The 26,129-nt window shown below is 51.9% G+C and overlaps 3 protein-coding genes and 1 long non-coding RNA gene across 8 annotated transcripts in view; 1 reads left to right on the top strand and 3 right to left on the bottom strand.

Annotated features, from left to right (window-relative positions):
• SREBF2 (sterol regulatory element binding transcription factor 2) overlaps window positions 1-2,305 on the bottom strand; it is a 59,127-nt gene extending 56,822 nt beyond the window's left edge. The window contains exon 1 of one of the 2 annotated variants that reach the window (XM_045464629.1): window positions 2,025-2,305. In XM_045464629.1, the coding sequence (XP_045320585.1) occupies window positions 2,025-2,112 (88 nt within the window). In that variant the 5' untranslated portion in view covers window positions 2,113-2,305. Of the gene's footprint in view, window positions 1-1,232; window positions 1,291-2,024 lie in introns of those variants that run through there. The other variant, XM_045464630.1, reaches the window with a different exon arrangement.
• The window catches only part of CCDC134 (coiled-coil domain containing 134), a 38,320-nt gene extending 16,093 nt beyond the window's left edge, over window positions 1-22,227 (bottom strand). Inside the window, exons 1-8 of one of the 3 annotated variants that reach the window (XM_045464636.1) lie at window positions 22,074-22,198; window positions 21,750-21,826; window positions 20,117-20,235; window positions 19,132-19,253; window positions 18,861-18,945; window positions 16,476-16,657; window positions 16,111-16,182; window positions 3,466-7,471 (exon numbers count right to left, since the gene is read on the bottom strand). In XM_045464636.1, the coding sequence (XP_045320592.1) occupies window positions 7,346-7,471; window positions 16,111-16,182; window positions 16,476-16,657; window positions 18,861-18,945; window positions 19,132-19,253; window positions 20,117-20,219 (690 nt within the window). In that variant the 5' untranslated portion in view covers window positions 20,220-20,235; window positions 21,750-21,826; window positions 22,074-22,198 and the 3' untranslated portion in view covers window positions 3,466-7,345. Of the gene's footprint in view, window positions 1-3,465; window positions 7,472-16,110; window positions 16,183-16,475; window positions 16,658-18,860; window positions 18,946-19,131; window positions 19,254-20,116; window positions 20,236-21,749; window positions 21,827-22,073 lie in introns of those variants that run through there. The other 2 variants (XM_045464637.1, XM_045464635.1) reach the window with 2 other exon arrangements.
• Window positions 22,228-22,338: 111 nt separating this feature from the next.
• Window positions 22,339-25,423, top strand: LOC123590952. The gene is made up of 3 exons (XR_006709048.1): window positions 22,339-23,411; window positions 23,517-23,761; window positions 24,922-25,423. It is a non-coding gene; the product is annotated as an uncharacterized LOC123590952 (long non-coding RNA).
• MEI1 (meiotic double-stranded break formation protein 1) overlaps window positions 23,411-26,129 on the bottom strand; it is a 79,129-nt gene continuing 76,410 nt past the window's right edge. For both annotated transcript variants that reach the window (XM_045464627.1, XM_045464628.1), the window contains 3 exons: window positions 24,732-24,863; window positions 24,433-24,542; window positions 23,411-23,603 (listed from right to left, as the gene is read on the bottom strand). In XM_045464627.1, coding sequence (XP_045320583.1) covers window positions 23,558-23,603; window positions 24,433-24,542; window positions 24,732-24,863 — 288 coding nt within the window. In that variant the 3' untranslated portion in view covers window positions 23,411-23,557. The remainder of the gene's footprint in view (window positions 23,604-24,432; window positions 24,543-24,731; window positions 24,864-26,129) is intronic.

Raw genomic sequence — 26,129 nt, 5'->3', positions numbered from 1 at the left:
GAGCAACTGTAAGCTATTCTATACTGAGCATCACAGTTTTACTGTTATTCCTCTTAGGCTCCATGAGGCCATAAAATCTTCTTTCCTATCTTTCATGTTCCCTACAGCTCAGAAACCACAGCTGGCACTTGAATACTCGTTGACCAACTGAAGGCAGGGAGTCACTTTTTCCCAAATCTGGTATGGGGACCCGTGAAGCCACTGAACCACTGCACTAGTTTCCAGAATGTACATTTTACTCAGAAATCTACGGGGAAAAGGTTAATACTTGACCATTAGATAAGTGAACACATTACAAACTAAGAGAAACAAGAACTGGTTATGGAATGAGAAGGCAAAATGCACAGGAATTTCTTCCGGTGAGCTTGCTGGTAGGCAGCCTTAGGCATACTTCTTACTGGCTGGGTAACCTTGGGTAAGTTAATGAACCACCTTGAGCCTCTGTTTCAGGATCTATGAAAGGGGATGAGAGTAGTAAAACAGATGTCTCTACCTGATGAAACTGTTGTTAAGGATTGAGAACATTCATGTGTATGAGTGCTTAACACAGTGTCTGGCACATACATGCTCAAAACATGTTAGCTGTGCTTCTTAAGTTCAAGAACCTCTCTCCTCCATTTGTTAACACATCTCCGTATTTAGGAGCACTTCGGGGGGAAATCTGTGGTAAGACTTGGGGCTTCAGTTAAGGGTCTTAGCTCACTGCCAGAATGAGCAGAAACAGAAGGCAAGGACAAGCCAAGGAGTTAAATGTTACAGAAGCAAAATGGGAAACATTCTTTTCAATTAGCTGCTGTCACTTATCTCTTCCCCTAGAAGAGAATTCTCTGTGCCTCAGTTTCTTCATCTGTACAACAGGGATGTAGCTGTCGTTTCTGCGGGCAAGACTGTAGTGAAATCCTGGACATGACAGGACTTTATAAAACTCATGAGCACAACGCACTTGAGTTACTGCTTAAGACCATGGGTTCTGGACAATTTAAGGTTAGTGACCTTGTACAAGTAAACATCTGGCCTCTGTCTACCATGGGATTGTAGGGAGGCATAAGTGAAATAATATAAAGAATTTGGGGACTATCAGAAGAGCCCAACTACTGAGAGTTATTATTATGGTTATTAACCTATTCATTGGACTCCTCACTCCCAAGTGTCAGATGAAAGCCTGCTATAGTGACACCGGCTCAGGAACTGGGCTCTATAACCAGCTGGTAGACCTTGGGCAAGTAACTGACCTTCTCCAAACTTTGGGTTTCCATGGTCACAAAATGAGAGCATTGCAAGAGAGAATCCCCTGGGCTCCTACCAGCTCTTCCACTCCGCTGTTAAGGTCGCCGGAACAAAGGCTACCCGCTCCCCAGCCTGTCCCCGAAGGGCCACAACTCAAAATTCTTGCTGCTCAATTCCCTCTGCAGCGCGATAGCAGGAGCGCCCGAGTCTCCATCCCGGAGAGAAGCGTCCATACTCCGCCGCCACCGCTCGCTTTCATCAGCAACTTGCTTCCGCAGGAGCTCCCTGCCCAAAGTTTCCCAGAGCGCCAAGTGACCCGGCCGCAAGTCACCCCCCGGAGGGCCAGAGAGGAGCGCGCGGAGCCTGGGGACCCTGTTTCGGTAATCCCAAAGCCGCCCCCGCGGCCGGGCGGGGAGTGACAGGTGCGACGCGGAGCTGCGGGCAACGGGAGAGCGGGACCTGGCGCGGCGCGTGTAGGCGCGCGAGGGAGGCGGCGGCCGCGCGCTCTCCTCGGGCTGCTCCCGCAGGGCGCTCGCGAGGCCCCCAGCTCCGCGCCCCCGGCCCCACGACCCCCCCCCTCCGCTTCCGGACACGCGGCACCGCAGAACCGAGCGGCCGGGCGGGGACCCAAACCCGCAGCACTCCAAAGGGTTGGGTTCCGCCGGGCCGACCGCGCGTGCCGATGCTTCCCGCGCGAGCCAGGGCTGCGGGGGGTGGGCGCACGCGCACCCGCGCGCTGCCGTAACCCCTTCCTCCCCGCGCGCCCCCGCACTCCCACCCACCCACCTACCACTCACCGTCGATGTCCCCCAGGGTCAGCTCGTCGCCCAGCTCTGTGAGCGTCTCCATGGTCTCCAGACCTCCCAGCTCGCCACTCTCGTCCATCGCCCGGCTCGGCGCGGAGGCCCCCCTACCGTCCCGCTCAGGGAGACGCGGGGGCGGTGCCGCCGCCACCGCCCATGACACCCAACAGCCCCCTCCCGGTACCGCCTCACCGGCCGGTGCCAGCCGCCGCCATGTTTGCGCCGCGCGGGAGGGGCGGGGCGGGATTCCCCCGCCCCAACCCGCGCCCTCTGCGGCCCCGCCTCCGGGCCGCGCGCCCCCTTGTTTGTTGTCAATGGGACCAGGCTCATCGTGGCCAATCAGCGCGCGAAGCGGCGCGTGGGGTGATGGCGCGTCATCGATCAGCAGCTCAGATTTGCATAGCGAGGCCCCGCCCCGCGAGGGCTCGTAGCAAATGCGAAGTGAAGGCTCCGGGTCCTCAGCCCAACCTTACTCCCCTTGTTTAAAGGCGCCGCTCCATTTTCAGTTGGATCTGCCTCTGCAAGCTAGTCCATCCACCGGCTGGGGGGGTGGAAGGGTTAACACCCTCCGCCCCCGCTTGCGGGTCGCCCCCGGAGCGCGCTGTGAGCACATTACGTCATCTTCCCAGCTGCTCCCCCGCCCAGCCTGCCTAGGAGAGCGGGTAGAATCAAACCTGGCCCCCAGCACTGGGGCCCGGAGGAGTCTCGATCATTCAAGTCGCGTTCCTAGCAAGCCCCTTGCAAAGGCGGAAATGGAGGTTCGCCGTGGGCCGTGAACTGTCCCAAGTGCAGAGTGCATTTTACAACCTCTGTGCCTTTGCACCTGCCGCGACCTACGGTCTCACCCTGGGTCCCTCCGAACCTCCTGCAGACTTTTAAAGCAATGCTAGAGCCCGAGACCCACCACAGGCCTCCTAAGGTGTGACCCAGGCTTGAGCATTTTGGCCGTGAAGGAGGGATTCTGACGTGCAGCCCGCCCACAAGTTCCCACTGCCCCACCTTGCAGCTGGTCTCCATGTAAACAAATGTGCAGACCAGTAGGAATTTATCCTATGGAATAAAAGTTATGAGTGCTCAAAGTGCGCAAATATAGAAGTTCAGAGACGTAACTGGGGCAAATATTGGGAAGCCCAATAAAGGACTGGATGAATAAATTACATCCACACAATGGAATGAAATATCATTAAAGGTCATGTGCATAAATGCTTATTGACAAATGCTCTAACAATAGATTGTTAAAAAGGAAAAGTATGTTAACAGAGCTGTCGCTTTTGAGGTAAAGAAGAGAGCACGTAGTAGCCTGTGTGGAGGCAGACATATGGATCCACTATGCAGTGTGACCTTGGCCTAACTGCTCTAAGCCTCCCATTTTGTCATCTCTAAAATGCAGGGAAAAGTGTCCTCTCAGTTTTGAAGATTAGAGATCATTTGCACATTCACTTGACAACATTTATTGAACATTTCTGACAGGCAAAAAAAGGCAGTTCCTGCCCTCTGAGAGCTTCCAGTCTAGTGAAGAGAACAGACGTTAAACAGAAATAGAAAGCAGGTAAGGTACAGGTAATCAATGGAGAGTAAAGGGGGTGATGAAACTAACAAAGGACCTAACTTAGGTTGTCAGTTAAAGGACTCTGACATTTAAGATGAAACCTAAAATTTTGAGGAATCATGTCTAGTGTAGCCAGGGGAACAGATGATATGGACAAAGGCCCTGAGGCAGGAGGAGTTGCCAGCAGCCAGCACTTGGCATAAGGCCTGGCATATAGTATGTGCCCGTACAAAGCAGCTACTGCAATTGAAAAAATAGGGATCTATGTGCTCACATGAAGGGCAAAAGGCTGGAAGGCCCAACAGCTGAGTTGTCAGTCATGATTATGGGAGTGGTTGGACTTAGGGTGAATTTTATTTTCTTCTTGGTGTTTCAGTATTGTTTAAATTACTTCTTATAATGAACATGTATAACATAAGAAAAAAGTGACTTATTTTGGGGGGAAAAAAGGACAAGAATGTTTCTTCACTGTTTACATGCAGAAGAGTTTATACGCAGACTACACCTACCAGTCTCACCCTGAAACAGGAAACTAAACCCTGATGCCCTGCCCTGGATCAGGCATGGAGTTGGGCAGTGCCACCTTGGACTGCACCTCTCACAGGGCTCCCCCCACTGAGGGGTGACTGTCTCTGGACTACCATAACTCAGTTTGGTACAGCTGTCTCCCAACCCAAAGCCCGAGCATCGCCCTGCAGAGGGCAACCTAAGCAGCAGGTCGGGCACAGTACCTCCCACTCTGTGCTGTCCCCACAACTCCCTACTGGATCTGCCTAGAAGCGGTGGGGCCTAACAAAGTGGCCTGAGGGAGCACAAATGAAGGCTCAGGAGAAATTGCAGAAAAAATGTGGCTGCACTGCATCCAGCGAAACACTGGCATTGTCCCTATGGCCCTGGATCCCACCTAATTGAACATCTCTCCCAGCGGGCACCTTGCCCTGGCTGGGAGAACAGAGACTGGCTCTCAAGAGTGGACCAGTCTTAGACAAGTCACTCCTCAGGACCTGGGTTCTTCATCTGGAAAGGGAGGGACTAGACAACCATATATCCAGAGATCTACCACAGACTGGGCAACTACTACAGGTCATAGAAGAGAATGTTGCACATGCTTTTTCACGGAGTACCTTTGATGCCTCCCCTTTTAGGCCTCTGCTCACAGTGCCTTGTCACCTTCTCCTTCCTCCCCCAATCTTTCAGGATTTGTCACTTCCTCCAGCATTACGCAAGAACATGTACCCCATGGTTTGACACAAAGATCAGGCTGGCTTGGGGATGGGAAATTACAAGTTTGGTTTTGGATAAGCTGAAACCTAAGGACTGAGGATTATCAGTGGCAAGAGGGAAGGTGTCATCAGCTTTGGGGTCTCAGAGGATAAAGGTGCCAAGCAGAAAAGAGCAGAGAGGAGAGACTAAGCTAAAACTCTTCATTTAAGGGGTGGGGAAGGAAAGAGGAATCAGGAAGAGACAAAGCAGATTGAGACTAAGGGCAGAGAACCAGGACAACATAGCAGCCCAGAAGCCTGGAAGGATCATCTCAAGGAGCTTCCAACAGCATCTCTCTGAGGGCAGTGACTGGGGACAGCAGAGGAAGATGTAGGGCTTGGATAAGGAGGGACAAGTGCTGTGGACCAAGGAGATTTTGTCCCCAGGGGTCCTGTGGTAATGTCTGGAGACTGCTACTAGCATCTGGTAGGCAGAGGCTAAGAATGCTGCTAAATATCCTACACACACAGGTCAGCCATCCTCATATACACAACAAAGAACTATCTGGCCTTAAATGTAAACAGTGCCACTGCTGAGAAATCCTGCCTCAGAGGACACAGGGGAGCTAGCTCCCAGACTCTCCAGGGGTGCCTGAGATTGAACTAGGAAGCTCAGCAGACAGGAAAAACATCCTAGACCATGCTGAAAACACCACTGAAGACATCACTGTTGCCACCACTGGGCACCCTTGGTGTTGGTCTGGCCACTAGAACCCCCCACCCCCTGACCCCCTACCTCTGGTCCCAGTGGCCACTACCTTCACCGGCACAACTCCCACACGGGCTGGTGCATCTGGTTGATGGCACTTTGCTCCTGGGACTGAATCATAGCTGTAAGGAAGCTGGACAAACACATGCCCTTGGGCCTCGAGGTGAGAGGGCTCTGTCTGCAGTAAGACTTGAGGGGGAATCCCAGGAACAAGTAACAACAATCAGCAACGGCATCAAAGGGAAGGAGAGGGGGAGAGCAGAGTGGTTCTGCCTGTTTCTTTGAAGGTGTCAGATGGGAAAACCTGGGCCCCTTTGAGGATGAAGAGGAAGGAATCGACCAAGATGAAGAGGCGAAAGGTGTAGAAGGAAGAGCCTAGGAGGATGGGGGGTGTCAGATGGGACAGAGGTGAAGATAGGGAAGACTGGGTCCTTCTCTTCGGCTGTGTAAACAGGGATGCTCAGCAAACCTATGGGATGGTGAAGAACCATGAGAGAAGGGCATCTGTCACTGAGAAACCAGGCCCCAGCCTCAGAGAAGCAGTTTAGGGCTGGGGAGGGTTCAGACATTATCAAATTCATTTTGCCAGTGAAGCTACAGGACAGGGACAGGCTGGGCCAGGATCACTCGGCAAGTCTGAGGGGCTGAGACAAGACTCAGGTCTCTCTTGGGCTCTGTCAGTGGTGGGGGACTAGGGGGTTCTGGGATGGTCATACCTGGCTTGGCCAGGTCAAAGAGACTAAAGTAGAATTCCCACCAGAGCCTTTCCCTCTTCTGCCTGGGAGGGGCGTTATTACAGGGTAGCTGCCCATTCAGGGCCTAATTCCCCTGCAGCTTCCCTGCTCTACAGCCACTGGTCTCTACTATGGGGAGCTCAGTCTCACCAATCCAGCTTGCAGCAGGTCTGCCTTTACAAAGCACAGCCTCCTGTAGAGCTACAGCCTGTCTCCCAAAACAGCCCCTACCCACAGGCCAAGGATCTCCTAGAGTTGCCTGGAGGACAAGCCGACTCTACCCTGCACCTGCTCATGGACCATCCCAGATGTCAGAGGACAGAGATCATGTTGCTCTAAGGTCTTTGGCTAAACACCCTCCCGGGACACTTCTTCATGAAGGATGGTGCTGAGAAGGGGAAGAGAAGGCCTAAGCCAAGCCCCTGCTTCGCTGCCCTGCTAGGGCCTGGGGCTCCTCCTCATGAGGTGGGAACATCCTCTAAGGTAGTTTCTACATCTGTGAGGACCTCTGGTAACCCGCCCCCCCCCCCCCCAGGCCCCTACCCTGTGAAAGGGCTCACAGCTCCCAGGGGCCCAAATCAGCCTCGGTTAGCCCAGAGGGCTTGCTGGCTTCTCCTGTGTCTCTGCAGGGGGCTGGGACCTGTGCTGAGCAGCTCAGTGCCACAGTGGGGCCATCAGTAGGCATGGCACTTCCACAAGTGGCTCAGAGCCTGATTCTGCTGCCTCCTCATGAAGGGTGGCAGCTGGCTGGTCAGCGGTCCTAACTCAAAGGGAGGGTCCAGTCCAGGATCCTTCCAGCCTCCCCTAGCATCTCAACATGGTTTGATCTGCAGCATGGCATCCTCTGAAGGCCTCCTTGGCACCCACTCCAGGAAGGCCCCAGGAAGGAAATCCAGCCCTCTGTGGCCCAGTCACTTCAGTTAGGGCGCAGAGCCAGCTTCAGGGGACTGAGCAAAGGCCACCTCCCCTTTCACAGAGCTGGCTCTCACCACCAGTAGATGCCTCTGCCTCTTCCTCCGGACTGGTCTCCTCCTGGCCCCTTGAGCCCTGGGCCACTCCTGCTACAACTCAGACTGGGATCTCGAGATCCGGGGGCCTTTTCGCATCTCTTTCCGCTTCTCCTCTTTCTTCCTGCGTTTCTCCTCCTCCCTCAGGGCCTTCTGGAAAGGGTCAGTGCTGGAAATGAACTGAGAGAAAAACAGAACAGTCTGGTTTAGTCTGTGGGGAGCAAAGAGTTTGTCTGAGGCTAGGCTGCTGTGGGCTCGCAGCAGCAGGAAGATCGCCTAGACACAGGCCCTGCCCTCAAGGAGCCCGCAGACTCTTTCGAGATAGTTCAACGAGCTTGGGGAAAACTGCTTAGAGGGTCTTGAAAAACAACCAGGAGCTCACCAAGCAGACAGGATGAGGGAAGAAAAGGACATTCCAGGGAGAGGGACAGGTGCTAAGGTGTGAACCTGCATGGGGCATTTGAGAAACCATAAGCAGACTTCTCTCAGGGTGAGGGGACTGAGTGCCCAAGACAACCGCAGACCCCCCCAGGGCCCTGGCTGCTATACCCCTGAGGAGGAGAGGGCAACCAGTGAGAGCAAGAGACCGCAGGCATCCTGCTGCTTGTGAACAAGCTGCAGAGAAGCCCAGGCAAAGGAGTGCATGGGAAGCAGAGGGCCAGAGGTCAAACTGGCAGACCTTGAAAAAGAGGTGGAGGAGATCGTGGTGCCCAGGCTCATGGCTTCCACGGTGTGGGGATGGTGGTGCTTGATGAGGTGACAAGAACCCAGAATGAGCCAGGGTGGAGAAGGAGGACTTCAGTGGACGCATTTCTCGACTGCGATTCCCAGGGCCTTTGCTCTTCTCCCTCTGCCCTCTCCAGACTGGCTCATCTAAACTCATGGCTTCTGTTAGGTATGTATGTCAGTTTCCCCTCATACCTGCATCTCCATGTCTAAATGCCACTAGGATGTCCCAAATGTGCCCCAAACTTGGCATGGCTCCATCTTCGCAAAAACCCAGTCCTCTTGCAACGTCCCCGTCCTCGTGAACAGTGAGGCCCCCACCCCCACCCCTCTCCCTCCTTGGCCAAGGCCTGGCTCGTTTTAACTCCTAAGTGTCTCTCAAACTCATCTCCTCCTGTCCGTCTCCCCTATGGCTACCCTCATCACCACCCCCACCTCTCTCCCAATGACTCGGAGCCTCCCAGTGCTCTCCACACCCACTGTGGTGCCTCTCAAGACCTTCTCCTCACTGCAGTGAGTTCTTTCCAAAATGCAAATCTGACCATGTCACACTCCTGCTTAAACCCTTCTATGACTGCATTATTCTCAGGATAAAATTCCACATGCTCCATCTGCAGGCCCGCTCTGCCCACCTCTGTGTTCCTCCCTCACACTCCCTGTTTTGGGCTCTCAGGTTCCCTGCTCCCTTCCACCCCCAGGCCTCTGCATGTGCTGTGAAGGCCCAGAATGCTCTTTCCAGCCCCTGCCACCTTTGCCACATTAGCTCCTGCTCAGCTGTCGCCATCCTGGGGGACCTGCCCTGAATCCCGCCTGGCTCCTCCATTTCCTTCCCAGGGCTTCTCCCTCATGATCACATGCTTCGTGCCTGTCGCCCCCACTGGAAAACATTCTCTGTGAGGACAGGAGGATCCTGTGTTGTTCACGAGACCCTAGCACAAGACCTGCCTGGCTTATGGAGGGCACTCAGTATGTTTTTTTTTTTTTTAATTTTTTTTTTTTTCAACGTTTATTTATTTTTGGGACAGAGAGAGACAGAGCATGAACGGGGGAGGGGCAGAGAGAGAGGGAGACACAGAATCGGAAACAGGCTCCAGGCTCCGAGCCGTCAGCCCAGAGCCCGACGCGGGGCTCGAACTCACGGACCGCGAGATCGTGACCTGGCTGAAGTCGGACGCTTAACCGACTGCGCCACCCAGGCGCCCCACTCAGTATGTATTTTTTAAATGAACAAGTGAATCATGTTAGCATATGAAATACCATAATAGTACCCCAAACTCATGTTAACTATGCTGTGAAATATGCCTGCTTTATTTGTTCTTAGGGCAAATTTGACAAATGTGTGATCAAGGTAGACATTAAAAACAAACTAGAAGCTCTACCTTGTGCAGAAATCTACTTGCCATGTGAGGCTGAACTATGAGAGTCTGGAAGGTGGGGTGAAATCAGAGAAGTGTGGCCCAGGGAGGGTAGATGATATACTTAAGTCACACAGCAAGTGGGAGGCACAACTGGGACGAGCCCCCAGGCCTCCCACCTCCCCGACCAGTGTTCCCCCTACCACACTCTGCCTCCTGTTGCTAGGAGTTAATTCTCATCCTCTTGGGAGGGATGAGGAGCTGACCCCCTAGGTCACAGAGGACCCCATACCCTCTGGCTCTGGCTGGGGTACAGCAAGTCAGAAGATCTGGGCCTTCCAACCCCAGCGGGCTTAGCCTCACCAGGAGGGCCCACACCTAGCTGGGTCAGAAGAGAAACACTGACTCTCCCTTTCTCAGACCCCTTCCCCACTAGGCCTAACTAATGCCTACTTTAAATTCCTGATGCTAACCTCCAGCGGGCCCTTCATGCTGCCTGGCAATCCAGGATGTCTTCCTGGTCTGCTCCCTCAGCCGCTCTCCTAGGCACACCTTCTCTAGCCCCCCAACCCTCCTCCCCTCCCCCACAGACCATGACCTGGCTATTTCAAGAACAGAAGAAAATTCCACAAGCTCCCACCTCCACTCCCACCAACCCAGCCGCCTCTGTGCGCAACCTGTTCTTCCAGACAAGATGGACTCTTCCCCCAGGCGCCAGATCTTCTCCCCTGCCTTCCTTCCTCAGGATGGGGCTCCAGCAACTCTTCTGCCCCTGCACCATCAATTCTTCCTCCCTAATGGGCTGTCCCCATCAACATGCCAACATGCCTAGTCTCTCCCATCTGACTAAAATTTCCCCTGGAATCCACATCCCCTCCAGCTATGTTCCCATTGTTCTGTTCCTTTTGGAAAGAAAGCTCTTTGAAGGTAGTCTGCTTTTGCTGCGTCTACTTCCTTGCCTCTCATTCTCAAAATCCAACCTTTGTCCCCACTGCTCCACTCAAACAGCTTATATTATGATCTCTGATGGCCAGTGTTCATCTTGCTAACCCCACTGGCCAGTTCTCAGGCCTCACACTACTTGGCCTTCCAGCAGATTCTATGAGCCGCTCACTCCCTTTGCTGCACTTTTCTCATAGGGTCTCAGAAATTATCCTCTCTGGGTTTCTACTCTCACACTGTCATTCTGGGGCTTCTTTGCTAGTTCCTCCGATCCTCCCTCCTCTACCAGTAGGCACGTCCCCGGATGCAGCCCTCTATCTGCCCTGACACTCTACCTGCCCCGGGGTGGTGGAACATGACCTGTGCCACGGCTCTCCACACCTTCCTTCATAGGCATGACTCACATTGGCAGTCCCAGCTTCAACCTGAAATCTAGAGTCCTATTTCCAGTTGCCTCCTTGACATCTTCATTCAGATGCTCACCAGGTCCAGAAACAAAGTCTTGATTCCCCTATCCAAGCCTCAAACTTGTCCCACCACAGTGTGCCCATTTTACAAAATGGCAGCCCCATTCTTCCATGTGTGCAAGCCAAAAGTCTTCTAGTCCTTCTTACTGCATCCCTCTCATGTCACATCTGCTTCCTTAGCTAATCTTATTGGCTCTACCTTCTAAACAACCAGAATCTCACCATCCTCAAAGTTGTCACCCTGATTTTGGTTTAAGCCACTATTAACTCCCAAATGGACCAGCACAGCCGCCTCCTCATCAGTGTCTTTGTTCCCACCCTAGTCCCCTAGACTACTCTCCACACAATAGCCAGGTTGATCCTCTACAGGGGGAAGTCAGAGCCTATCACCCTGTTCTCCACGTGTCTCAGAGTAAATGTCAAAGGCCTGGAGAAGACCCCCAAGGGTCTTGTGATCTGGCCTACTCTGACCTTTTCTTCTCACGTTTCCCCTTCCCCCTCCAAATATGCTTCCAACTCAAGGCCTGTGCACTGCAGCTCCTTCAGCATGGAATGTTCTTCCTCTAGATACAAGACTCACTCTCTCACCTTGTTCAGGTCTTTTCAGTAAGACCTTCTGCATCTAAGTCACACAAAATAGCAGTTGTACTCCCACTTCATCCCTGATTCCTTAAGCACATTCCCCTGCTTTTTTCTCCATAGCCTTGTCACCACCTCCCATTATTATATGCTTTTTATTGACTATATCTTCCAACTAGAATGGCACTCCCAGGAGAGCAGGGCTACTCTGCTTCTCTAGCAGCTGGGATTTGGTAGGTGCTCACTAAATGATAAATAAATGCATGTGCTATGCCTCCAAAGCTCTGTGCAAGCCAGTGCCTTGGCCTAGAGGGTCTTCTCCAGGCCAGTCCACCCAGCAGCTCTTACTCATCCCAGAGCCTCCACCACCTACCTGCTGAAGCAGGGTCAGGTCCCCTCTTAGAAGGCTCCACAGCTCATCACACTTCCCTCCTCCACTGGTGCAGTGATCACGCTAGATTGGGACTGTTTCCCTGCCACCTTCCCCAACAGACTGTGAGCAGGGAGAGGGCCAGCTCCCTCTGGACAGGGGCAGTGGCCAGCATACAGCCTGACACCAGTTGGCTCTAGTTATGGGTACATAAGAAGTACTTATGTACAGAACACTCACTAGCACAGAGAGTGCATGAAGGGAGCTGAGCAAGCCTGGGCTGCTGGTGGGACAGGTCCATGCTGGATGCTAAAAAGCGAGTAAAATCTTGATACCATCCCTAGCCAATGAGAAGTAAGGAAAGCATGTTGCTGGTATGGTTACTTCCAAGCAGAGCACATTGTGACAAAGCCAAACTCAATCTATCCTAGCACCCATTCTCTCTGGTCTATGCTCTCACCCTCCTCCCATGTCAGAGGCCTTCGTGACTTGCAGGGCCAGGAGAGACAGCCTCACAGCAATAAAGCATGAGGGTGCCCCTCCCGGGGAAAGGCAATTTGCCATGGCCTTGAGTGTCCTTCCGTATTCTTGCTGGGTATGCCCTGACTATTCTTACACTGGCCATTTATCAGGGTTGTGATTATAGCAAGCAACCTCGAGGGATGTTACGTGACGAGGTGACAGCAACCCTAGTAGGGAAACCCTTACCTCCCATTCTGCTGCCTGAAGCAAAGCCACTGGTTCAAAGGGGCTCTTGATTCAGAGGCTCCCCTAAATACTCAGGCCTGGCTCACCGATCGTTCACCTAAATTAAGAGCTAATGGTACTGTGCAAAAGAGTTAACATAGCTGGCCCGACTGCTATCCTTTGAAAGGCCTGTTTCTAGGGCTGTATCTTGGCTGGTGTCTGGGAACTTGGATTTTGGGATGACTCCCACCAAGTGATAAGAGTGACTCACTGAGCCTAAACTGTGCAAACAATAGAGTTTATGCTGAACCCCTTGCTGTCGTCCTGGGACTCTGGAATTATGGAATGCACTGGGCAGAGGGAGCTTAAGTGACCAGCTCCCAATACAAACTCTAGGCACTGAGTCTTTAATGGGCCTCCTTTCAGGACAACTTTTCACATGTCACATCTTATTGCTGTGGAAATTAAGTATGTCCTGGGTGCTTCCATTGGCAGAGGATTCTTGGAGGTTTGTGCCTGGTTTCCCTCAAACTTCACCCCAAGAGCCTTTTCCCTTTCCTGATTTCGCTTTGCATTCTTTTGCTATAATCAACTACAGCCATGAGCACAACTGTACACTGATTCCCGTGATTCTTCCTAGCGAATCCTCAAATCCAGGGGTGCTTTTGGGAATCCTAGACACTGTTGTGTATTGGCGGTGGCAGCCATCCAGCCCCAGTGATAATGCCATCAAGGCCAGTCAGACAATGATCTGAATTAAAAGCCACCACCCTTGCCTAGATAATATTCCTAACACCATGCATGTCTTATTTCTAGTGACCGTTGTCAGGGTCCTAGCTGTCCATATCAGAAGACTGGCAGATCAAAGGCAGCCATTCCTCTTTGGGGCCATGAAGTATGGAAACAAACTATGGTTGACAACTGAACAGTCCGGGTCACTTGTTTAGATGCCCATCATAAGGCCCATTCTCTGATGACACCAACCAGAATCAAAACGCTGATCAAGCCTATAGTGCCCAATTAACTGGCTTCGCCATCTAAATACACCATTGTACTAGATGTGGCATTGTACTTGCCACCATGGACGGGCATGAAGCAGAGGACTCTGTATTTCTGGCTTGACTGCCTAGAGTCCCTGGTTGAAATGGTATGACGTGAAATCATTAGAATAATGACCATTTGGCTAAGTATGCTCCCTGCCAAGTCCCCCTACAGTGGCCCAAGATGGAAGGTATGATGGGTCTCTGAAAATGACAAATGCCCTTGTCCCATTCACATCTGACCCTTCTGGATGAAAGAAAGCTCCAGGTGAGAGTAGAAGAGGACTGGAGAAAAAGTGGAATTCTATCTAGGTCCTGGGATGTGCCACACCGATTTTGTAGCAATAATCTCAGCATCTGGGGAGGGAACAATTAATCCTCTTGGTCTCTTCGATCTAGCACCGCCACTTGGCAAACAATCCTAGGATCTGTCCAAGCCAAGTGGCAGTTGCAGCTGATAATGTGATTGGCTGTTGGGTGTGTCATCTCAGCCCTGTGAAAGGAAAACTCACAGGAATGTGGTTAGTAGTAAACTACTCTGCTGTGCCTGATGCCACCAAAAGCAGCTCCCTAAGTGACCCTGTGCAGGCACAAAGGCCAACACAACCTGTTTTAACCTGACAGATACAAATCCATTTGCTGTTCCTGATGCCTGAGTGGCCTTGGGTTATGCCACATAGGGCAAATGAGGTGGCAATCCCATAGTGACACTGCTCTCAGGGCTCAGATAAACAATATAACAGTGGTTCAAACCATGTCGTGACAGATGGGAGACAGTGGGCCATGAAATGTGTCTTCACTGGGGATGAGGGCTGCTCTGGGTCCATGTATTGCTCCCTGTAATTGTTGACAATGACATCAAAGATCAATAGGTCAGTCTAAACTCTTGTGTGGGTGGTCATGGGTAACAGATTGGCCTTAGACTATTCTGTCTAATATAAACCCTGCTGGTGGGGCGCCTGGGTGGCTCAGTCAGTTAAGCATCCGACTTCGGCTCAGGTCATGATCTCGCGGTTCGTGAGTTTGAGCCCCGCATCGGACTCTGTGCTGACAGCTTAGAGCCTGGAACCTGCTTCGGATTCTGTCTCTCCCTCTCTCTCTGCCCCTCCCCTGCTCACGCTCTCTCTCAAAAATAAACACTCAAGGGGTGCCTGGGTGGCGCAGTCGGTTAAGCGTCCGACTTCAGCCAGGTCACGATCTCGCAGTCCGTGAGTTCGAGCCCCGCGTCGGGCTCTGGGCTGATGGCTCAGAGCCTGGAGCCTGTTTCCGATTCTGTGTCTCCCTCTCTCTCTGCCCCTCCCCCGTTCATGCTCTGTCTCTCTCTGTCCCAAAAATAAATAAACGTTGAAAAAAAAAAAAATTAAAAAAAAAAAAATAATAAACACTCAACAACAACAACAACAACAACAACAACAAAAGCCTACTGGCCCACCCAGGACTTGTCCTAGCTGGCTGAGTCTGCAAGCTGGGGGGCTGAGATCAACACTGCAGGTTGGCCTCGTCCTGCTGCTTAGAGTCCTATTGATGGTAGCCAGAATCAAATGGCAATATGATTTGGTCTAGGACACATTTGGTCCTAGCCTCTACTGATCAATCAGACTGAATAGCACATTCACGTGGAAATTTAAGTTAAGCCAAAACACACAGGGTTGACAGGTAAACTGTGGGGGAGGCAATCAACCACGGCCCTGAGCATCCTGCACGTTCTCACTGGGTACAACAAGAAAGCAAAGCCCTGACCTCTCTGTATCTGGGTATTATTTGTCAGGACTGCTTGCAGAGAACCACCTGGAAGGGTGACAGGATGACCGCCCCTCAAAAAGCAGGTTTGCCACTATTCACTACAAAGGCTGTGAATATCCCAAACTCGCTATTCCTCACCTTCATGCAAAGTCACTGCATGTGCAGCATCTGCCTGGGCCCCTCTGTGTCACTGTGGATGACTTGAGGAACATGGGGAACCCACACGGCCAGGCCAACAGGCCAGATATTGCTTTTGCTATAATGAACTCTGATGCCTCTGACCTGTCAGTATCCATGAAACAGTAGCAGGCTAAAATTCTAGACCCCTCACGGACCCTGACACCCCTCCCTACACCAGAGGAGAGCCTATGATTTGACAAGTCCAGTCCTCCAGGCTTTTCTGCCCCTGATACACTGCCCTGCCACCTGATTCCCTCCTCCATTCTACTCTGCATGTCCCCATCTGTGGTCCTACCCTGTAGCCTTCAGCCCTCAGAGCCCACCTCAGTCCCCTAGGTTGAAAGCACATGCAGGAACGTGAGACAGAAGCCTGGCTGAGTGCTCAAAGGCTCAAGGGTAGAGAAGCACGGCCTGACCTTGCCTAGCAGCCACCTGACGTGAGATGCCTACTATACATCAGGATGGGTGTGTTCATAGGCTCTGACTATCCCCCACAGCCGGGGTCCATACCCCATGATAAGACAGGGAGCCTGAGGCTAAGACAGGGGCAGTGGCTTGCCCAAAGGCATCAATGAGCAAATAATGGTATGTGGATCCAGACTCAAGCCATGTCTGGTTCCAAGTCAAAGGCTTTCATGCTCCACCCCAGGTGTCCCATCCCCTGTATGACCTGGCTTCCCATGACCCCGCAGAGGCAGGGCAAACGTGGCCATAGGCCCCAGCAGCTTACCTCTGGGTGGTCTGCTTTAAATGGGTTCTGGAAGTCAGAGTCTTTCTCACTGATCCCCAGCTCCTGGGCCATCTGCGGATGAGGAAAAGTTAGTCATCCTCTGCCTCTCCTGACTCCTTACCCGCGGCTACTCCCTCCACAGTGGGACTCAGGCCCAAGGCTTAGGCAGACGTGAAACAGGTGATGACCCCTAGGGACCCAGGTCAGCACAGAACCCCTTGAGACTGCATCTCAAGGTGCCCTGAGGCTTATCACAGAAACCACAACCAAGGGCTGACATTCAGGCCTAACTGAAGGCAGATGCAAGGTTCATGGTGCACCACCAGGCAGAGGGCTGCTGAACCTTCTCTGCCCCCAGTCCTTACCAGGCTAAGGATGGGCGAGTGGGGCCCTTGGTCAAAGACGCCCGACTGGTTGCAGAAGCTGATGCCCCAGCGGATGAGAAGATTCCAATTGGAATTGTGGTCAAAGTAGTGGTGCACAATCCTCGGGAAGCGCAGCACCACGTCACCGAAGAAGGCTGTGTTCTCCACTACTTGGGAGAAAGCTGGCAAGAGGATCCTGATGAGTGGCCAAGACAGATGCCCTTCTCCTGCCCACCTGGCCAGCCCCAGACACCCTTCAGAGAACAGAAGCCCACTAAGCCTACTAGTCAGAGAAGGGAACTGTGCCCACTATCCATGGGGGCTGACCACATGTGTAGTGTATGCTAAGGGCTTTATGTCCCCCCAGAACACTGAATCCTCAAAACCACCTTTAGAAGGAGATGTGGCTGCTGTTCCCATTTTACAGATGGGAAACGGAGGCTCAGGTGGCTATATCTCATAGCTTAGAAAACTCATTTGTTTTAAGGACCAGAGAGGTGGGTACCATTTTGCACATGAAGACATGTATCGCATGAGGCTTGGCTGGGTCAGACCTCCCCAACTTGGCCTCCAAACATCCAGAGCCAGGCCCCAGTGTTAACACAGAGCTGCAGTGTATGTGAGGAGTCAGGTTTGTTAGGATGACCAGGAAACACATTAGGGTTTGTTTTGGTTTTCTTAATATCTTCCAATTTTATTTTAAATATCTTTTTGTTTGTTTGTTTGTTTATTTTAGAAAGAGAGAGCATGTGCAAGCAGGGGAGAGGGGCAGAGAAGGGAGAGGGGATGGGGAGAGAGGGAGTGAGAGGGAGAGAGAGAGAAGGGGAGAGAGAAGGGGAGAGAGAAGGGGAGACAGGGAGAGAGGGGGAGAGACAGGGGGAGAGAGAAGGGGAGAGAGAAGTGGAGAGAGGAGGAGAGAGGGAGAGGGGGGGAGGGGGGGAGGGAGAGAAGGGGGAGAGGGAGGGAGGAAGGGAGGAGGGGTGAGGGTGAGAGAGAGAGAGAGAGAGAGAGAGGAGACAATCTTAAGCAGGCTCCATGCTCAGTGCAGAGCCTGACATGGAGCTCAATCCCACAACCCTGGGATCGTGAGCTGGATGCTCAACTGACTGAGCCACCCAGGCGCCACCCCCCCCCAATTTTATTTTAAATGCTTCTGAAGTTCTTATATTAAAATAACTTTAGACTTCCATCATGCATCATAAAACTACTACACTCGGCTTCCTCTAATGTTATCATCTTACATAAGCATTGTACAATTATCTAAATAAGGAAATTAACGTTGATACTAATCAATAGACCTTATCTGAATTTCACTAACTTTCTCACTAATATCCTTCCTCTGGTCAACAGATCAGTTCAGACTAACTTAGTGTGTCCACCATGGCGGCAGGTCCCCCCAACCTAGACTATCATGAAAAATAACTATATACCCAGCCCTGCCAGAAGTCCCTGTTTGAGCCACCCCTGCAGATAAGACCCAGGCAGGCCTCACCAGCACTGGCCAGCCCACACAGAGAAAAGCAGACTCCTCCACAGACATGCCAAGTTGGGTCTAAGACTAGTGGAGCAGGGACCTCTGGACCTCAGAACAATCTTGAACGTCAAAGAACTCGGGAGTTAGCTTGGTTTACAGGTTTGCAAGAGCAAAACACTTGTCCTCTTTTACCTGGAAAATGAAGGCAACGGTGCCTTCCTCAGAGTTATAGTGGAGATTTGAGATGATATTTATAAAGTGCCCACCATTTGATATATAAGTTCTATTTCCATCCTCTCTCAGACAGTATAATCTAATGTTTTATCGTTAGAATATAATCAGTTAACAGGGGGTGGGAAGGGAATTACCACTGGAGAAAAAGTCTTAGAAAAGGGGATGAAGGGACACAGAAACATTCCGTTCTCTCTTATTTATCTGTTTTCCCCACCTTGTCTCAAAAAGGATTTAAGGGGACTGAGGCTTTAAAACAGTAGAAAAGAGCGCTGTTAACTGCCCCCACTGGTAAGTCCCTTCAATAGGTCTGTTCTGTGTTTCTCCTATAAATGGGAACAACCCTTGCCTTCTCTACCAGAATGGTCAGGGTGATAGAAAAGGCAAGGGCCCCTGAGGTGGGGCTGTGGGCAGAGGCTCCCCCCCCGTTTCCCCTACCCCAAGCACAGTACAGTACAAAGGACTATATCCATGTCAGGGGCCCAGAAACTGGCTCTGAAGCCTGGAAATGCCCAGAGAAATATGAATTAAGTGTCCATACACCCAAGGGGACCACTTGGAAGGTTTCATAAGAGGATACTTCCAGAGGGAAAAAGAGTGAGGAGAAAAGGAGGAAAGGAGCAGAGAGAGAAGATCAAGGTGGTGGGAAGGAGGAAGGAGCAAGACTGGGAAGACCATACCATCCTTCAGTTTCTCGTCCTGGGGGAAGGGCCCATCCGGGAGCACATCGGCAGCAATGAGCACTGTCCGCGAGTCCTCCAGCACCTGAGGGAACCCACCCAGGCTGAGTGGCTCTGCAGAGCCCTTCACAGACGGCCCTATTTATTTAAAATCTATTTCAAATCTGTGTAGTTCCCCCTCGTTAAATACCAGCCCCTCAGGGAACTCCTACCCATCTATCAGTGCCCAGACCAAAGACCTGGTGGTGAGCTGTCCCATGCCCACACGCACCTTAAAGAGCCCCTTGAGCATTACGTCAAGGATCTTATACTGCTGGTGGACATCATTTAGCTGTGCCAGGTTTTTCAGTGCCAAGAGCTGCTCCCGCCGCTTCACCTCAAACATCTTCTTGTCTGGGTGGCATTAAGTCAAGGGGCTGGCCTGGACAATCCAGTGGTCCCAATTGAGAGGGCCCATTCCCGAACAGCAAGTATCTGCAAGGGCCATAGATGCCCATGGCTGAGACACTCCCCCTGCCCCCACCCCCACAGAAGAAACAAACTGAGAAGCAGAGGCATCCTGCAAGGTATCATTTGTCCATTTCACTGAGGAGTCTACATCCAACGCCCTGAACACAACCCTCAGGACCTGGCTCCTAACCTCCCCTCCTCATGATCTTCCCATCATCCACTGCCAACCATTCACTATTCCCAGAACCTCCACTCTTCTGCTCCCGCTGTACACTTTGCCTGGGATGCTCCCCCCACTCTTCTCCATGAATTTCTATTCTTTCATGACCCAGTTCAAAAGCCACAGCACAGTATTTCTCCCTGCCCCTCTTCCCCCACCATGTTTCATTAAAGGGCTAAGTATAGTGAGAGGCCTGTGAATTCCTCAAAACCAGGGATGACTGGTCCTGATTCTTCTTGTGTCCCCAAGGTCTGGCCCAGAGTAGGTAGCCCCTGTATGCCAGGGCCTCCACCCTGGGTCTCCACCCAGGGTCTCACCCACAAGATGCAAAGCACATGTACAATCCTCAGAGCCCTCGTGGCTCTGAGAAGTATGTTTTGCCTTCTCCATTTAACATGTGGAAAAACTGAGGACCAGAAGAAAATTGACTTGATCAAGGCTTGATTAGAGCACCTCACCTTTTCTCCCCTATTCCCATAGGCTGAGTCTGCTCCATCTCTGGAATCCAAGGGGGTGTGAGTACAGACTTTATTTACAGACCCCTCAGAAACAGCTCATTAACCCCACCTCCAACCCCAAAGGATACAGATCTCTAGGCTTGGGTCCAGGGAGGTCCTCAGGGTGCCTGTAACTCCTGTCCCAGACAATAGCATGACAAAGACGAAGGCCAGGAACTGAAGAAGGTCCATATCCAAGATCCTAGAGCTAGGAAAGTAACCCAGAGAGAGGAGGTGAGATCCAGAGCTTGGTTATATAAAATAAAGAGTGCAGGTGAACAGCAACTTCCCAAACTTGATATAGCCTCCAAATACCAAGAACCCAGCTTTGGGAGGCCCCGGAGCCCCATCCCCAGCCCAGGGCCTGTGACTGACCAACCAGACACACAATAAACACTGTGGGATGGTAGGAGGTAGGAGAAAAGATAATATTGGCAATAAAGGAATGCTTAGAGCACGGGGGTTGGTGTCTAGAGCTCTGGGCTGGAGCCCTGGCTCTGCCTCTGTCTGTGGGCCCTGGGGCAAATAGCTTAGCCTCTGGAACGTCAGCTTTCTCCCCTGTAAAAGAGATAAGGAAGTCACCTCCTTGCTCTAGGGAAAAAGCACTGGGTAAGGCATCACGCCTGGGGAAAGTGGGGGCTGGCCAGTATCATTCCCTTTCAGCACCCCTCATCCTGGACCCCAAGAAGGTTATCTGGTTAAGGAAGTCCAGGCAGTCAGGGGGGATGTGAAACTTCTGAGTTTCCCCTCCTTCTCTGACTTCTGTTGTTAGAACAAAAGAAGGCGGGGGGGGGGGGGGGGGGGGGGGAGGTGCTGAGGAACCTGGTTGGCTCAGTCAGTGGAGCATGCAACCCATGATCTCAAGGTTTACGTTTGACCCCCACATTGGGAGTAGAGATTACTTAAAAATAAAACCTAAAAAAAAAAAAGAACAGAAGAAGGGATGCAGGCAGGAATGGAGGCAGCACAATCTTGGATAAGCAGGCTGCCATTCATTCACTTTGGAACCACAGGCACCACAAGTAACACCTATTTCTATTCAGGCACCATTCCTTAATTATTTTTTGCGTACGATGTTCAAGGCACTGTGTTAGACCTGGGAATACAGCAGTGCCTACGGCAGACAAAAATTACTGCATTTCATGGTACTTATGTCCCTAGTAGGGGAAACAGAAAATCGATAAACTTGTAAAACAAGCACAGAAGGATGAGGGAGTTGGTGGGGTGCAATACTAAACACAGTGGTCAGAGGAGGCCTCACACTCTGATGACAGTTGATCAGTTTTACCAATGTGGAAACCAAGGCAAAGAAAAGCCAGATGACTGCCCAAAGTCACTCAGCTATTCCCAGGCTAAACCAAGAGTCTAAATGAGCATAGGCTACCTCAAAGATGCCACTGGCTTATCAGGACGCCTGCTCCAGGGGACAGATGCTCAGTTATTGAGCTGGCAGAGGTCATTCAGAGAACCGCTCCCACCCTCCGAAGACCGGACACCTGAAGCCTAAAGAATGGGAAGGAGTAGTCCAACTTCACCCAGGACCTGCCTTCCAACGCCACGCTCTAGACTCAAGGGAACCAGACCGGGACTAGGGCAGAACTTGGGGCCAGGGTATCAGACAGCCGGTAATGACTGAAGCCGGAGAGAAGTGGGAAAGGAAAACCGAAAAAGCAGAATGTGTGGGGGCGGATCCTGCTTTTTTCCACTGTTACTCCCACTTACCCAGCCTCTCACTCCTGCTCCTCGCACCGTGCATTCCCAGACCTCTTCCAGGTTGGGTATGCGACTCTGAACACATTCTGCAAGGATGGCGTGGCGGTGGCGGGCTCTGAGACCGCTACGCGGGCTCGCGGACCCGGCTTGCTGCCCCGAGCCTTGTGGGGCTCCCGGAGGAGAGAACGAGTCCTTCCAACGAGACGCATTCGGGGCCGCGAATCTCACCCTCTACCCCCAGCAACCGGTTTGGGGGCCCTTGGTCCCCACCTACCCCACGCCCTGCCCTCGCCACCTGGAGCCTGCCTGCGCGGGACCCCTGCCCCCACCTACCAGGCCGGGAGGTGCGGGAAGGGAAGTGCAGATAGGACGTCGGCGTGCAGCCTGGCTCCAGGGTCCGCGGGGTGAACACCGAAGACGCGAAACCCCACACTTGGCGCTAGCAGCCGCTCAAGGATCACCGCGCGCCGCCCCGCCCACCGCGCCGCTCCCGGCCAATGAGCGCGGGCCGCGACAACCGCTCCGTTGACTTCACTTCCGGCCCCGCCCCGCCGAGCTCCCGCGCGGGTCCTCAGCGCGGTTAGCTGGAGCCCGGTCCCGCCAAGCTTGTGCCGGGGCGCGATCGTTCGGCGTTCTGTCACGGTCAGACTGGAGGAAGTTAAGTCTGTGTGGGGTCTGTGCCTGACTTACAGGGCGCGTCAGCGGACTGAGACCCTGACCCCTGCCGTCCGCGTGACCTTCCAGGCGCCCTGACCGAAACTTTTCATAAGCTGACAGTGTTTTTTAAATCATGGTTGGCAGGATCAGTTTGGTGGGTCACGGACTAACAGTGTTTTGTTTTGTTTTGTTTTGTTTTGTTTTGTTTTGTTTTGTTTTGTTTTTTTAAGCCTGTAGGGGCACCTGGCTGGCTCAGTAGGGGAGGAGCATGGGGCTTTTGATACCAGGGTTGTGAGTTCAAGCCCCTCTTTGGGTGTGGAGATTACTAAAATAAATAAACTTTATTAAAAAAAAAAAAGAAGAAGAAGAAACCTACAGTGCAGTTCATTAGGGCAGAGTTCATACCAGTTTTGTGCAGGGTCCATACAGCCAAACCCAAGGAGTAAGGATGGGCTGTCCACTTACGGGCACCCGGATTGGGGACGGCAGGCAAGAGGCACGGTGGGCTGAGCTGGGAACAGGAAGCAGGCACAACGGTGGAGAGCAGACATTAAAAGAACCGCACACGTGGGGATAAAGATACAAGCTCTGGGAAGGGCCCACAGAAAGAAACAAGGGGCCTCCTTTAGCCAGGGAAGGGCTGAGCTGGAACGGTTCCACCGAGCTAGCAAGGCAGAGAAGGATTTCACCTGCTCAGCGTCCTTGCCTCAAAATTGTACCTCTCTCCAGCTCCATGTGAGGTGAGGCTGCCTCTTGGAGCACTTGGATCACACCGGTACCAAAAATGGACTTTCTCTGCACTTCTAGCCCCGTGGATGGCCTGCGAGTGGCATTTTCTGGGTATAACTGAGGCATCCAGCTGGTGCTCCTTACATGTTAGCAGAACAAATCCCACCCACTGTCCCTGAGGAGGCCATCCATTCCTTACCGAAGCAATCCACTATCCTACTGGCAGAGTTATCAGCTCAAGGTAAATTGAGAGTGAAATGTTTTTTGGAGAGCCCACAGAGACATGTGAGTGTATCATTTTATTTCCTGATTCCACTTCAACAATAGAGTGAACGGCTACAATTGTCATCCATTTCTCCAACAATTCTGCCCTGACTTTTTCTTCTCCAGGTCACAGTTCTCTCCGTTTCTGGGCCTTCGAGTCATGAGGATCAGTCTCTGATGTGGGACAGGGATACAGCCACCCCTCCCAGGCAACTGGCAGCAAAACATGAGAGGAGAACAGCAGAAAGGTGGAGCCAACCGTGGGAGAACCACACTTCTAGAGCCCAAAAAGGGCAAAAACAGTCACACAAGAACAAAAGAGCTCTTAAGAATAGTGGGCTGGATTCTAAAACTGGGACCCAAACACCTGGGTAGGTAGTTGCTATTCAACAGGGAACATTCCATGCACAAGGGAAAGAGGAGAAAAGAGGAGAGAGAAAAAGGAGGAGAAAGAAGAAAGCCAAGGAGGTAGCCAGTGGGGGTGGGGAGGAAGTACCACCAAACAACACACAGACTGAAGTGTCTCTGGAGCACCACAACCACCCCCAAAGGGCCTCTTGTTACTGCCCACAGCCCCAGGCTTTCTCGGGGACATGTCAGTCACACAGCACCTCCCATGTTGGGCTGAGGGAAGCACCCGTATCTGGGTTTGGGCAACTTTCTCCAAAGCTTTTGGGGAAGGACTAGCTCCTTCCTGAGTTTGGCGATACGGCTTTGGAGATAAACAGGGGTCAAATCCTGATGCTATTACTGTGTGATCCTGGGCATGTCATTTAACCTCTCTGGTCTAAGTTATAGCTATATTAACATCCCTGGCTTCTGTGGGGATTAGACACAATACATGTAACATGCCTGGCCCTTGGTGGGAACTTAGAACAGAGTACGTCATTGTCGTTGCTATCACTATTAATTATTCTCACTGACCCACATGCTTTAAAGTACAGGGCTGTAGACAGTGCACCCCTCTGAAGCATGATGCTACAGCCTCCCATAGCCTGGATGACCTTGCCCAGGCCAAGCTCCCAGATGCAGGAAAGGATACAGCATGTCCAGGGGCGGCTCGGCTGAGGAGGTGCTAGGGGAGAGGCCCTCCAAGGAGACGTGCAAGGTCTGGGCCGTGCTCTCATCAGCCAGGAGGCCCATGCTCTGGACCTGGAGCAAGAAGAGGGCAGGGGAGACAGGCCTTCTCAGTGCCTACTCCATCAGATCCTCTCTACCCTCCACCCTCTGTACTCCTGACCTCCCTCTAGCTGCTGTGGCCAGAGGGCTCATCCTCCACAAAGAAGATGGCATGGAGGGTCTAGCCTTACAGAGGCTCCATGGCATCCCCTTCCAACCCACCTGCAGGAAGAAGCCACGCAGAGCCTGGAGTGTGGTATTCGACAGGGTAGAGAGGTCAGCCAAAGCTGCGCCTTGCAGAACATGACCCACCTCCTCACGAGAAAGGACACTGCTGCTCTGGAACCGCACAAACTAGGCCAGGGAGAGAAGCCGCAAACACACAGTGATTTGGTATCTCCTTCATTCACAGACATTTCCTGTGTCCCTGCTGTGATTGGCACTGGGCTGGGGGCACAGATCTGAAGCCCACAGAACCCTGCCTTCAGGAGCTCAGAGTTGGTGGGTCCAGGAGAAGTGGAATAAATGAGGCAGAGTATGAAACCCTGAGAGAGTTGGTCCTGCTGACCTCTTCAGTACCCTTCCCCTCACCCCTTGGCCTTGTACCTCACGCTCATGGTCAAAATGGACTATGGTGGTTACCCAAACACACTGCCAAGTGCTCGTACCCCTGCTATTTTCACTTCACTACTTGGAATACTTTTCCTGCCTCAGCTAAAATGTTACCTTCCTGCTGAATGCTCTTTCATTTTATTAAAGAAATACAGGCATTAATTGAGTGCTTACTACACTCTTACCTCTCCCTCCCAGCTCTGGCAGAAATAATTACAGTGGACCCTTACACCACCCGAGAGTGAAATGCATGGGTCCACTTATACACAGATTATTTTCGATAAATACTGTACTGTACTTATGATTTTCTTAATAGCATTTTCTTTTTCTAGTTTATTGTAAGAATACGGTATTCAGTACATATAACATACAAAATATGTGTTTACTGACTGTTTATGTTATCAGTAAGGCTTCCAGTCAACAGTGGGCTATTAGTAGCTAGTTTTGGGGGAGTCAAAAGTTATATTCAGATTTCCAACTGCTCAGGGACCAACATAACCCCCACATTATTCAAGGGTCAACTGTACTCTTCTCTGTGTTCCCACACCAACCACTGATTGACTCATTGATCCGCTTTACTATCATTCACAGGCTCACTGCTTTGTTGTTTATTCAGTGGGCACTTACCACAAGCTAGGTTCTTAGCATATCTTCTACTCTGCCACTAATAACGTCATGTTTTAACTATTAGTTTCCTGTCTATCTCCTTCTCAAGACTGAGAGACCCTTAAAGGGCAGAGCATTTGGCTCAGTAACACCTTTGGTCCCTAGCATAGGATCTGGGTGTGGCAGGTAGGCCCCAGCCAATGATTCATGATTCATATGCAAATAAATTAGGAGTATCTGGGTCTTTTGGGGTGAGAAGATGTGGGTGTTTAGAGGAATTCTCTGAGCAGGCCTCTTGTAGGGTGAAGACCCACCCAGCCCCTCTACCTTCTACCCCTCTACCTGGTCTCCTCAGGACCACCCAGCTCATCACATTCTTCAGACCACAAGACCACCCATTAA

This window comes from Leopardus geoffroyi, chromosome B4, assembly GCF_018350155.1.
Source record: "Leopardus geoffroyi isolate Oge1 chromosome B4, O.geoffroyi_Oge1_pat1.0, whole genome shotgun sequence".
NCBI lineage: Eukaryota > Metazoa > Chordata > Mammalia > Carnivora > Felidae > Leopardus > Leopardus geoffroyi.
This window is presented reverse-complemented; position numbering and strand designations above follow the sequence as displayed.